This window comes from Podarcis liolepis, assembly GCF_965112155.1.
Source record: "Podarcis liolepis genome assembly, chromosome: 7".
In the NCBI taxonomy this organism is placed as follows: domain Eukaryota; kingdom Metazoa; phylum Chordata; class Lepidosauria; order Squamata; family Lacertidae; genus Podarcis; species Podarcis liolepis.
In genome coordinates this window covers 70026562-70039313 of record NC_139561.1, presented here as the reverse complement: position 1 = coordinate 70039313, position 12752 = coordinate 70026562, and the positions used below count along the sequence as shown (strand labels likewise).

Below are 12752 nucleotides of genomic sequence, written 5' to 3'. Positions count from 1 at the left end.
AAGGATGCTCTGAAGGATGCCCCCCGTTGTTCCAGCAGTCACCTTGAAAGAGATTTGCCCAGACGTGGAACAGAACCTCGGGTTAGTCAGATCAGATTTGTCTCTGCAATGAAAGCTGGGCTGTTGAAGCTAGGCCAAGCTTGATCGTCTTGCAGATTAGGACAGAACAGCCCACTGGGGCAGCTGCAGGGGACAGGCCTGGAGTCCTTGGAGGACATCTCCTAATGTTAGCATATGCAAGGAGTCGCTGCAAGAAAGGGTGTCAAATGAATTGTCTCTTGCTGAGATGCCTGAGCAAGATCCCCACCCTTCTCCCTCTGTAGACAGCCTGAAGAAAATCCATGTATTCTCATTTCCAATGGTGCAGTCTGATTATTTTTAGACTTTGGACCTAATGGTCTTACATACTCTCTACCCCATCACCACCACCGTTCCAAAGATGGCAAACGGGGAAGGACCATAGCTGAGCATCAGAAGGTCTCCTGCTGATTCTGCTGCCCCCAAGTCCTGCCCTGATGGCACCGCTGCTCATTTCTTTGCTAGAAAAGGCAAGGATGTCTCTCAGGTCCAGGCAGGAAGAGGCAGAAGCAGCTGAGATTGGACATTAATGACACACAGACTAAGGAAAGAGGGTGTAGCTCAGTGGTGCAGTGCAGGCTAGTCTATTAGGTGAATGGGACACTATACCACCAGCCACCATTGCAGTGATGATGCACTAGCTTTGCCCTTGTGAAATGCAAGATCCAATCATCAGCATCATTGATTTTTTTAAAAAAAATCTCAGGGGGCTGAGCTAGCCCCGAACAATGGCTGCAAATTGAATTAAGATCAGTCAGTGTGAGCTCCCCACTTTAAGTTCCAGCTGATCTGGAAGCAGCAGTGCCTTCTTGGTGGTAGTCCCAGAGCTCCAAAACTTCCAGAGGTTATGGAAGGCTATCAGCTGATCACATTTTAATCCTACACATTGCTACTCACCCCTTTGAGATGGCTCATGGCCTGGAAGTAGATGAGATAGGCCTTCTTGGGCTCCAGCGGTGGATTCCAGTAGCCGCTGTAGGTTTGGTTGTCCCCTACCGTGAAGGGCTTGGCTTCTGTGAGGCTGCTGGGGGGCAGCTCGGCTCCAAAGTAGTGAACTGAGCCACGGGACATGGCATCGTCAAAGGTGAGGGGCACCGGAAAGCATTCCTGGCCCCCCACCTCCCGCTTGACCTTCCTAGGCCTGTCTTCTTCCACAACGACTTGGTATGTGCTGGGGACACAGTCCAAGGAAGCGGGTTGGAGAGAGAAAGAGAACAGAGAGGGGTGAAATCAGATGGTTTCACAGAATCATAGAACTGTAGAGTTGGAAGGGACCCTGAGGATCATCTAGTCCAACCCCCCAAAAATGCAGGGATATGCAGCTGTCCCTTAAGGGGATCAAACTTGGAACCTTGGTATTATCAGCACAAAGGCTCTAACCAGCTGAGGTATCCAGGCTGAAATAAATCAGAATGCTATGAGATTAAGGGGGTTGGCACCTGCACTTACAGCTGCCTTTTCAAACCCTTGGAGAATAATCCAACCAAAGAATTCCAGGAACTGTAGTCTTGTTGAAGGTGTTGGGAATTATAGCTCTGTGAGGGATAAACTACAATTCCCAGGATTCTTTGGAGGGAGCCATGTACAGTCATGGGGGTTTGTGGCTTGCCAATGCCCGTCTATGCTGGAGTCTACTGGCTATACCATCATCCTGCAGACACTGGATTACAAATGTTCAGCCTTACTGGCAGAAGATCCAGTGGGTTTCAAGTAACTCGTGGAAGCAGAGGTGTTGCCATCCCCTTTCCTCGCATGATGATCATTTATTTAACAACATTTCTATGCTACCCGATCTTGTAAGAAACAGGAATAGCTAGCAAAGGGAGATGACGCATGGCTCGGCTAAGGAGTCTTAGAAGAGGCGGCTGCCAGACTTAAGGCACAGAGCTTTGAGGATGATGCACTTGCGTTGCCTTGCTGCCAAAGTCAAGGGAAGAGGATTCCGTCCAGCAGGTGCACATGGGATGCAAAGACACTTGCTCAAGACATTCAAGCAAGAGCCGCAGGAAATCCACAGAGACTCTCCCTCCCTCCCTCCCTCCCTCCCTCCCTCTCCCTTTCTCCAGACTCCACGGCTGTGACCTGCAGGCCAAGCGCAGCTGATCTCTCTCACACACACATCAGGCCTGGCTGGCTGTAGGTTATATATAATTAAAGATGCCAAGTCAGAGGCACTATTTGTAACTTTCTCTACCCTTCAGCCAAGAGCAGAAAGGCAAATAACAGTGTGTCAGAAGGGACTGTTTAAATGCCCCAAAGCATTCACGGGCAGGTTTCGTACTGTGGCACAGACCGTGTTAAAACCAGCGCTTTTCAAAAGGGATGCATTAAATCAACAGGCAAACCTTTGCCATCTTTGGAAAAGACAGGTGCCTAGGGTGGGGAGGCATGTGTGTTCAGTGGGTGAATCAAGTCTCGCTCGCCAATTCTCAGCATTAAAGTCTAATTACAAAGATGGCAAAGAGGAACGCTGTCGGCCATATCCCTCACATTTCCATTCTTGCTCAGGTCGTGGATGGCTCTCAATCGGATGTGTAGTAGTCTGGGGTTGCAGGGGGTCAAAGACTTATTACTATTTCTGCAGCATGGTCCCTGGAAAGTGAAGAACCTTATGGTTTCAGTTACAGATAGGTAGCCGTTTCATGGTTTCAGCATTCCTAAATGGAGCATACAGAACAGCTCCTACTTGGCGTTCCTCCCAGCTGCCTTCTTCGGAGTGACTATGAGCCAATCCGCAGTTACTGACTCACCTCCTTTCACTATGATTGGCTCCTATAAGCCAATAAGTGTGAGGAGATTCCTCCCTAGAGGCTAAAAAGCTCCTTTTTCTGTTACATACAATAGAACTTCAAGGAAAGCAGAAGTTGAGTCACCTTGGAAGAAGATACGAGAGCACTCCAAACTGAGCAAATGACATGGGGGTGGGTGGGAAGGATTAAGCCCTTTGCTAGTTCCACAGTCATGACCCAAATCCAACCCACCTCTGGAACTGCAATTATTATTTTTTTAAAGCAAGGAGGAGGGGAGAGAGAAAAGGCCAATCCACCTTCCATTTCATAAATGAAGTTTTGTTGTCTCAAAACTGAAAGGTGGTATGCATGAGTTCCTTGAGTAGATGGGCTTTCCTGTACCTGATAGGGGCACCTCTGCCCTGTGCCGGCCTTAGCAGAATGGTGATGGTGCTCTCTGACTCTCCCAGAGGGGAGGGCATGTCCCCATAATCGAAGCTAGGAGCTAAAAAGGAAAACAAAAGACAGTGATCAGAAAGGATATAAGCTCAAGAAGGACAATCCTGGGGCTTTTGTGAATTCCAAGCATAGTGATGTTTCATCGGAAATAGCAAGCCATGTATTGAACTCAGAGAGGTTGTACATTTACATCATCATCATTTATACCCCAGCCATCTGGCTGGGTTTCCCCAGTCACTCTGGGAGGATCCCAACAGAATATTAAAAACACAATAAAACATCAAACATTAAAAACTTCCCTAATCAGAGCTGCCTTCAGATGTCTTCTAAAAGTCAGATAGTTGTTTATTTCCTTGACATCTGATGGGAGGGTGCCACTACTGAGAAGGCCCTCTACCTGGTTCCCTGTAACCTCACTTCTCATAGGGAGAAGGCCCTTGGAGCTGAACCTCAGTGTCTGGGCTGAATGATGGGGATGGAGACGCTCCTTCAAGCCATCCAGATATATCAGAGAATGATATAATACAGTGAAGTCTCCCCCGCCCCCGTCAACCATGGTAAAGACTACCTGTCATTTGGCTCTTCCCTTCTCAAAACTGCCTCCATCGGATGCCATTCCATCTGGTCCTCCCACACCCAGTCCCTGGGTACATCAGTTAAGCCCTCTCCAGATGGTACTGCCATGAAGAGGAAATACCAGTAGAATGGGGATGGAGGGAGCACATCTTTATCCCCGCCACCATCATTCCAAGGCACTTTTTTTTCTGCTCCCGGGTTCTTGAGCTGAGAACTGCTTCTTAAAGTGTGAAATCCCGCAGATAACTTGATTCCAATCTGCACACTAAACTGGAAGGTGCCGATCAGATTAGGCTGAATGGGAATTTGCAAAGATCATATTCCTCAAGAAGCCTAGGTGTAGCTGTTTCCCGCTGCCTAGAACAACATCTTGACAGAGCAGTTAGGCGGCCTCCTCTCCAAGTCATGAGCGCAATGAATCAGAAAGACAAATCCAATTGGTTCGTTTTAAATAACTGGCCTTCACCAAAACTCCCATGGCACTTTTTGGGGGGGTATGAATTACGAGCGCCAGCAGCTGCCTCCTTCCCACGTGGTAAACTGATCCAGTTAGCATTCTTTGATGTGCATCTGAATCAGCTCTTGGATGACAACATTTCAGAGGGAAGCAAAGTCATGAATGTTTGGGGGACTGGGGGTTGCTCTTTGCGAGGGGGGAATGTGTGTTGTGTGTAGGGCTGCCAAGTCAGGAGCATCCCAGACCCTGAGATTTCAGGGTTCAAATCTGAGATCTATGAGCAGCCTCTGGTGGTGTCATGGAGGAGAGGCTTCTGGTGATGCCACAATGTTGTCCCTGGAACCATTACAGTGTGGGCCCTGGAGATGGGAGTTAATTGGGAGAGGGGAGGGGGGGGAGGAAGGCAGCCCTCCCTCAAGTGTCTATGTTATCATTTTCACCCAGCTCCTGCCAGACTGAAGCCTGCAAGCTGTATGCACAATTTTCTTAACAATTCCTCTTATTATTAAAGGCACTCTTGCCCACCTGAAGATTCACTTGCCACCTGGAGAGGACCAGGCAAGCCTGGGGACTTCAGATCAGACCTAGATGTTTGGCAGCCCCAGCTGTATGGAACTGAGAACCCTCGGCTCTCTTTTCCTTGACTAGTTCTCTCCTTTTGAATAATGTCCCCAGCTTATGCCAACATAAACGCTGCACCTCATTTCCATCCACATTGCACACTGATTATTCTGAAAGCCATGGTTATCCCACAATTCTTTTTGCTCTGACAAGAGAAAGGGAAGAAAGGAAGGGGAAGGACATATTAATTGGCTCTGCTTCTGACAGAGCCGGATGAGTGAAAAACAAGGGGAGGGACGACATGCTGACTGAAAGGAAAAAATTGGAAGGGGAACCAGAAAGATGAAGTTCTTTACAGAAATATGAAAGAATAGTGAAGGGTTGAGCAGCTGCTTTGCATGTAGAAGGACCCAGGTTCAATTGCCGGCATCTCCAGGTACAGCTGGGAATGTTCCCTGCCTGAAACTCTGGAGTGTCACTGGTAAAGGAGCTAATAGAATCATTAGTTTGCCGGAAAGTGAAAATGTACCTCCGCAGACCTTGCTTTGTCCGAAGCCGTCCCTTCAGTCAATGCAGCAAAACCTTTCCACAATTCCCTTGCAGAAACCCCCTGCCCCTCGCTCTCCCTTTGCTTACAGCCTGCAGGTCCTGATTAATCAGCAGTCACTCAGGTCCACCTCCTGCTGCCTCCTAATTCCTGTGTCCCTATTAAAAAACATCTCAGCCAATTCAGCACTGTTAATAGCTACACCACAGACATTAGCAAACAGCCCTAAGTACTGTATGGCTTGTTAATGAAGCCCAATTAATCCCTTGTTTGTGCCTCTGCAAGGCAGAGTATTTTGTTTCCTCTCTGTAATCTTCCCCTTGGCATATATTATGGGGTGGCGGCAGCAGGGGGTTCTGTTATCTCTGCAGTAGACAATCTTCTAAAGAATGCCAGCTTTGCCTCCTCCTGAGAGCCAGCCTGGCCTCCTCTCTGTCTCCCAGAATGCCTGGCTGTATGACTACAGACCCAAACTTCCCTCCCAGCTCTTCAGCCTTGGCACAACTAGGAGCTCATATGGCAGACTGTGGGCATTGATGTGACTAGCTTCACTGCCAAAACTTGAAACAGAGAGAAAAAGAAAGGGCAATTGATAGGATCAGTAATAGTCTACTCATTTGGCAAAAAAGGACTTGGAAATCTGTCACTATTTCAAGTTCTGGGATCCCACTGCATCTTCTAATTGGAATGACATGCTTTGGGGTGCAATCTTTGCTATTTCCAATACAAATGAACTTGCTCTATACCTCCTGGACAAATGCATGGATCAGTGGCGTAGCGTGGGGGGTGCAGGGGGGGCCGGCCGCACCGGGCACAACATCTGGGGGTTAGGGTTTAGGGGCACAAATCCACGGGTTAGGGGGCGCAAATCCACGGGTTAGGGGGCGCAAATTACTTGCCTTGCCCCGGGTGCTGACAACCCACGCTACGCCACTGGCATGGATTAGAATTTGTCCGTTCACTGATTTCCATGCTTCCTTAATGTTCTGATGCGGTACTCAGCATCAAAAAAAAAGCATCAAAATAGGGCCCTAGGGTTGCCATACATTGTCTTTTTCCTGGACATCTCCTCTTTTTTAGGGGTAAAATTTCTGTCCCAGCAGATTTTTAAAATTGGACAAAATGTCTGGGGTTTTCACCAAATGACAACGGCATCCTGCCTTCTCCTGTGCAGCGGTTACCGCGCACATAGCCATGGCTCAGTTGGGAACCACGGGTGTTGCAAGCAACCTCACTGCTCCAGCTTCTCTCTCAGGACTACATGTGACCTTGTTATCCATCTCAATCAACAGCAGGCAGCGGTGGCACATTTGAATGGAGTTTTGGAGGCAACGAAGGAGGATGGGCTGTTGGTTGATCGCCTGAGGACAGGTGAGTCACAGCAACACAGAATGCAGCCACCTCTGGACAGGTATCCCTCTCTCTGCATGCCTGCTCTACTGTCTCTGAGAGGTCAGGATGCCACAGGGAAGGATGGGGAAGTGGAGGCAGAGGCAGAGGCAGAGGCAGAGGCAGAGGCAGAGGCAGAGGCAGAGGCAGAGGCAGAGGCAGAGGCAGAGGCAGAGGCAGAGGCAGAGGCAGAGGCAGAAGCTTCTTTTCCTTGCATACATATCATATGTACCCCCTCCTCGGGAGGAAAGGAAAACAAGCCTCACGTCACCCTCAGAGGTTAATGTAAAAAGAGGACAGAACAATGTAACAGATTGAAAATAAGAGTGATTTGCCCACCCTAATCCTGGCACCATCCAGAAAGAAACATTTGTCCTGTGCCTGGGATATAAGATGTATTTCTTTTTCTCAAACAAAGGTTCAGTGTCGTAATGGCAAAAGCATGCATTTCATAATATGTGCACACTCGTGTATTACACAGAGAAATGGGAGACTTGGTGCTCTTCTGATACAAAAAATGCAAATGTAAGAAGAGGTCTGATCGATCAGGCCAGAAGTCCATCTAGCCCAGAAGTCTGTTCTCACAGTAGACAACCAAATGCCTCAATAGGAAATCCAGGACCTGAGCTCAACAGCTCTTGCAGTTCCCAGCAACTGCCTCTGACAGCGGGGGAGATAACATGGCCATCATAGCTAGCAACCATTGATTACCTTATCCTCCATGAATTTGCCTAATCCTCTTTTAAAACCATCCAAGTCGGTGACCATCACTTTATGTTGTACTGTAGTCACTCTGTACATTGACTGGATCATTTCTTAACACTTTCAGGCTGCAATCCTAAACTAGGGCGTAAACAGTGTTGGATACCATGGAATAGGATTGTAATGCAAAATGCATCGCTGTAGAATTTCAGTGATTTCAACGACTTCACTGGTTCTATCAGTGCAAAGAGATCCAAGATTTTAAGAACTATGGTATTGCTGCTTCCTTTAAAAAAAAAAAGAAAAAGATGATCAAAACCGAAAGCTAATCTCTTCATCTTCAGGCAATGTTAATCCCATGTCCCAGAGATGGAACATCTATTTATTTGTGGGACAGGTGACTTTCCTCTGACAAGTTTTTGCCAGCAAAAACAATTGCTCTTCCACGCCTCAGTGACTAGAGAACATCTTTTGCATGCAGAAAGCCCCAAATTTAATCTCTGGCATTTCTACTTTAAAAAGATGTTGTGTAGCAGCTGATAGGAAAGGGCAGGAAGCCACAAATCCACTTGTCAGCTTGTCAGAGGTGAGTGCATCCAGTCCTACAGTGAGCAGAGCACCCAGCACTCCACAGATCCATTCCTGCGAAAGGTCGTTTTCACTGCAGCTTTCGAGTAGGTAAGAAACAAGCAGAAATGACTCTCCAAACTTTGGGAAGGATGTGAGGGAAATGGGACATAGCTTTGATGGGAATGTCCAATGAACTGATGGCAACTGACCAGGAATAAGACCCTAGAAATGAGTCGGTGTGTCTGGCTGCTAGAAGGTTGGTGGTTTGAGTGCCCCCAGGGATGGCTTTGGGCAGAATTCCTGCATTGCATAAAGTTGTACAAGAGGACCCTTGGAGGCCTTTCCAACTCTAGAATTCTCTGTTCTGTCAGAGAACAGCTCAGTGGAGATATTGACCCCATGTACGACAGCTGTGAAAAAGGCGAACTCCATGTTAGACTAGAGATCATTAGGAAAGGAACTGGAAATACAACTGACAATGGTCTGATGCTGTTGTGCAAATCTATGGTACAACCACATTTGGAATACTGTGTACAGTTCTGGTCGCCTGACTTCAGAAAGGATACTGCAGAGCTGGAAAGGGTTCGGCAAAGTGCAGCTGGAATGATGAGGATGGAGTGATTGCTCTGTGAGCACTTGGGACTTTTTGTGGGATGTGAAACACAAGAGCAGTCAAGTACAACATTCCTAGAGTGAACATGTTTACACACAGGGAGGAATGTTTGTCCAGACAGCAGGTAAACTTCCTGTTTCCTTCTGGGCTGGGACAGACTTCCTCTGCATGTGACTAGAGGTGGGCGTGGCCTCACCTGTGCAGGTAAAAACAAAAGCACAGGGCAGGGCAGCTATCTCTCTCTCTTTGACTACATGCATCGAAGAAGCAACATCTGCTTTGCCAAAGATGCTCTCTTGGCCTCCAGCCAAGGTGGGGGTGGGGGAATGCTTTGTTCCATATACTATCAAAAAGCAAAAAGTGAAACTAACCAAACCTACCTAAAAAGTGCATTTCACTTTGGGGGGAAATAGTATCAGGTAAGCTCACAAACAAAAATGATTAATGTATAGGCTGGTACTTGTGTAATCAGCAATGTGCACACCAGAGACTCTTGCAAGGAGGGTGGAGGGTGGATTACCATTCACCAATAAGTGGGAGGAATATCCAGGCAACCTGATCAACCTGAAAACTATATTCACAAGGATTTAGAATACCTTGGACAGATCTGAGCTTAAAAAAATCAAAACAGACTATTAACCATTTTTGCCATTGTATGTATACCTGTTTTACACATGTGTGTGGTTTTCTTAACTGAGAACTTCATAATTATAACCATATTCACCTAATACTGGGTTTTGTAATTGTCTCCTTGTGAAGTGTGGGGAGCCTTGATGCAAGTGGCTTAGTAACTGAGCCAAACTGAGGAAAGAATTCAGCAAGAGTCCCTGGAGAGCCACTGTCAATCAGAGTATACAACACTGGACCATATAGACCAATTGTCCATCTAAGCTTCCTATAATCTGCATGCACACACCGACACACACATGCTTATCACATTAAAAGCAAACAAAATCAAGTCACTGTGTCTATGGCATCAGCATCCATCTGACCTACACAAGATCTATCTCCCTAAATCGTCAACTTCAGTGCAGAAAAAGCACACTCAAGGTCCTGTGCTGTTTAATGAAAAACACAAACTCTCCTCGCTCAGTGATGCCACCTTATCTATTCCACCTCAGACAACATTTCCCACTCATGCAGATAATATCATTTCTCTGAGACTGTTTCTAGCAAGACACAGGGCCGGCAGCATTCAATTTCTCCTTTCCCAGACCACCCCCACTAATAGATCCCATCAAAGCCGCTCCACTGAGTTAGGAAATGTGTTCCAGAGCAAAAGCCCCCGTAATGTAAACAAGGCAGCTTTTGGTCCGCCATGCAAGTAAATTATCCAGCAGGGTTGTAAAATGTAATGCATACTGTTCCCCCCCCCCATTTGAATTCTGACTGCAGGGTAGCTGGGAAAGGAGGAGGGGGCCTCTGGAGCATGAAGAATCCATTTCAAGGGAAAGCATATTTAAAGGAATCAGAGCAGTGGGATGTGTAGTTACCCTGATGCACTGAGTTGCCACTCATCCCGATTGCCAAAGAACGGCTGGAGCTGTGACATCTCTCTCTTGCAACACATCCTATACCAGACTATCCTGTCCTAGCGCATGTCACAGCTGTGAGGTACAAAGGAAACATCATCTGGAAAGAGCAAGCGCCTTTCTAGACGATTGGTGCATTTGTGCAACAATTGCTCAGTTGCTATTCATTGCTCCAGAGAAACCCAACGTCTTCCTTTCAGAAAGCACTTGTGCAGCAGATGCACTCTATTTCCCCCACTGCATTACCCATGACCTGATGACCTTGCCGTATACAGAAGACTTGGATGAAGATAAGGTAGAGGCTACTTCCTCAGGGAGAGCACCACTAGTACTATATTCTGGGTCCTTCTGGCTGAAAGACACAACCCTTCCACCATCCTCTAAGATGATGGGTCACAAGCTGTACGTGTGTCTCCCCAGCCTCACCGAAGATCGGCTTCTCCAGGGAGGCAGATCCAATTACACTTCAGACCTTGTCAGTCTACATGAGGTTTCAGTGGCTATGGCTTCCTGCACAGGCAACATCTCTTAGCAGAGGCACATGGAGCTGTCCAAGGTCCTGTATGCTCTTAGCTCCTGACTGAGCACTGCCCGCTTCCCAGGAGAGCCTCAAGCACCCACAGAATGAAGCAGCACCTCTCAAAATGACAATGATTTGTTGCTGGGGCAATGCAGTCCTCATCATGGACTGCATCCATTAAAGGTTATGACCCACCAACCAGAGCCTGGCCTGGCTGAGTCGCAAGGGCCTGTGGACCCTGCCTTCTTAGCTGTTCAGGAGGACCTCCTCTATAGGGCCTAGCAGTTGTGAGGGATGCAGCTGTGTCAGGGCTGAGTTGTAGGCAGTTATCATAGTGGAGCTCCAGGAACCAGAAATCCCACATTGTGCCAGAGGGAAAGTTTAGCAAAGAACCAAAGCTGAGAGACAAGAGTCAATGCCAATGAACAAAGCCAGGAGTCCAATCCAAAGAGCATACTGAAACACACCACACCTGGAAAGCCACTCTTATCTAGGCAAAGTCCCAGCCCAAACAGACCCTCCCAAGCCTAGAAGGATTCAACGATCAATAGGTTTGAGTAGAGACAGTCTACAGCCCAAGAATATTTTTCTTCCCATAGAGATGCTCCAAACTACAGTTCAGGGGACTTACACATGGAGTCAAAGGTTCCTAGCAGGAACTCTGGGGTCCCAGCCCAGAAGCTCCTGCTGCAGCAACTGGGACAAAACAGTAAACATGACTACAATAATCCAAAGGTTCAAAAGTTCACCACCTCCACCCCTGCACTGCAATGCGGAGGTGCATTTATTTAACTGCAGGTCCCTGGTCAGAGTAAGTGTGACAATCATACAAAGTGGGAAGGGGAAACTGGGTTTGCTTTCGTTACTCGTGAATGTTTTAAGCCGCACTGTAACAAGAAGCCAGCTTTGGGTCTGGAAAGCTTTCGGAGAGAACTACTTGGAGGCATTTCGCTGGTTTAAATTCAGCAGCAGTCAGTGTTGGAGCACAAAATGTTAGCATTCAGTGGCTGTTGGAGAGCCAGTAATCACAGAATGGTGAAGCTGGGTGAGACCACAAGGGACCCCAATCCTCTGCAAAAGGAGGATTTCTAGGACTCGAATTGCAGGATGCTTTTGCATACCAAGTCTACGGCCTCTTGCTTCTTGCATACCAAGCAATATATGTGTGATACAGGCTATGGTGAGAAAATCCTGGCTTTCAGCACAGTTCTCAATAGGCTGCCAGGCATCAGACCAATGTCCCTCGGGCACTAACTAGCTGTACTTCTCTGAAGATTTCATGGATGGGCCAATAAGCAAAGAGGCTTTGAAGACTGAGCCATACTCTCTCTGTGTGTGTGCATTTCCAAGAAACAAAATATGTACAGCAACTTCACACGCCATTTCTTTGGCGTGATGAAAATGTTCTTTGGTTGCACAGTTGTGGCGTCAGTCCATCACTGATGCCAGAAGCTGAGTCAGCAACACCACCAAGGTGTCCACGTTCCACCAATGTCCGCATCTCCTTGGGACAAAATCAAATGACGAAAACCAAAGAAAATCCACATAGCATAATTTTGTACTCCCAGTTTGGTATCGACTGATTTTGTTTGAAAGCCTGCTTGGAACCAGCGATGGGTGTTTCCCAGAAAATGTTGGATCAGAAAATTTTCCAGAAAATAACCCTATGGAAAGTAACCTAATTTGCATTGAGAAATTTTCAGTTAGCACTGGGAAATTTTCTGATGCCCTGGAGAATGTGCTAATTTAGCATGTTTAATTTAGCATCGCTTGCAGTTAATAAATAAAGCTCAGAACTTAGAAACTGCTAAGCTGGCCTCAAACTGTATTTGCAATTCGCTTGCAATTGTGGTGCCTAATGAACTGAAGAAATGGGAGAATTTTCCGCAGAAAAATAAAGCGCTGGAAGCGTTTTACTCAGAAAGTTTTCCATGCCACGTTGCTGCTCAAACCTCCACCTGCTTCCTATGGAGACTGGTATGAACAGGATCTTCTGATCACATCATTAATGACTAGGGG

The 12752-nt window shown here is 47.1% G+C and overlaps 1 protein-coding gene across 7 annotated transcripts in view; it reads right to left on the bottom strand.

Annotated features, from left to right (window-relative positions):
• PTPRU (protein tyrosine phosphatase receptor type U) overlaps positions 1 to 12752 on the bottom strand; it is a 360572-nt gene that overhangs the window by 108957 nt on the left and 238863 nt on the right. For all 7 annotated transcript variants that reach the window (XM_083512078.1, XM_083512072.1, XM_083512073.1 and 4 more), the window contains exons 11-12: positions 3210 to 3312; positions 976 to 1249 (exon numbers count right to left, since the gene is read on the bottom strand). In XM_083512078.1, the coding sequence (XP_083368204.1) occupies positions 976 to 1249; positions 3210 to 3312 (377 nt within the window). The remainder of the gene's footprint in view (positions 1 to 975; positions 1250 to 3209; positions 3313 to 12752) is intronic.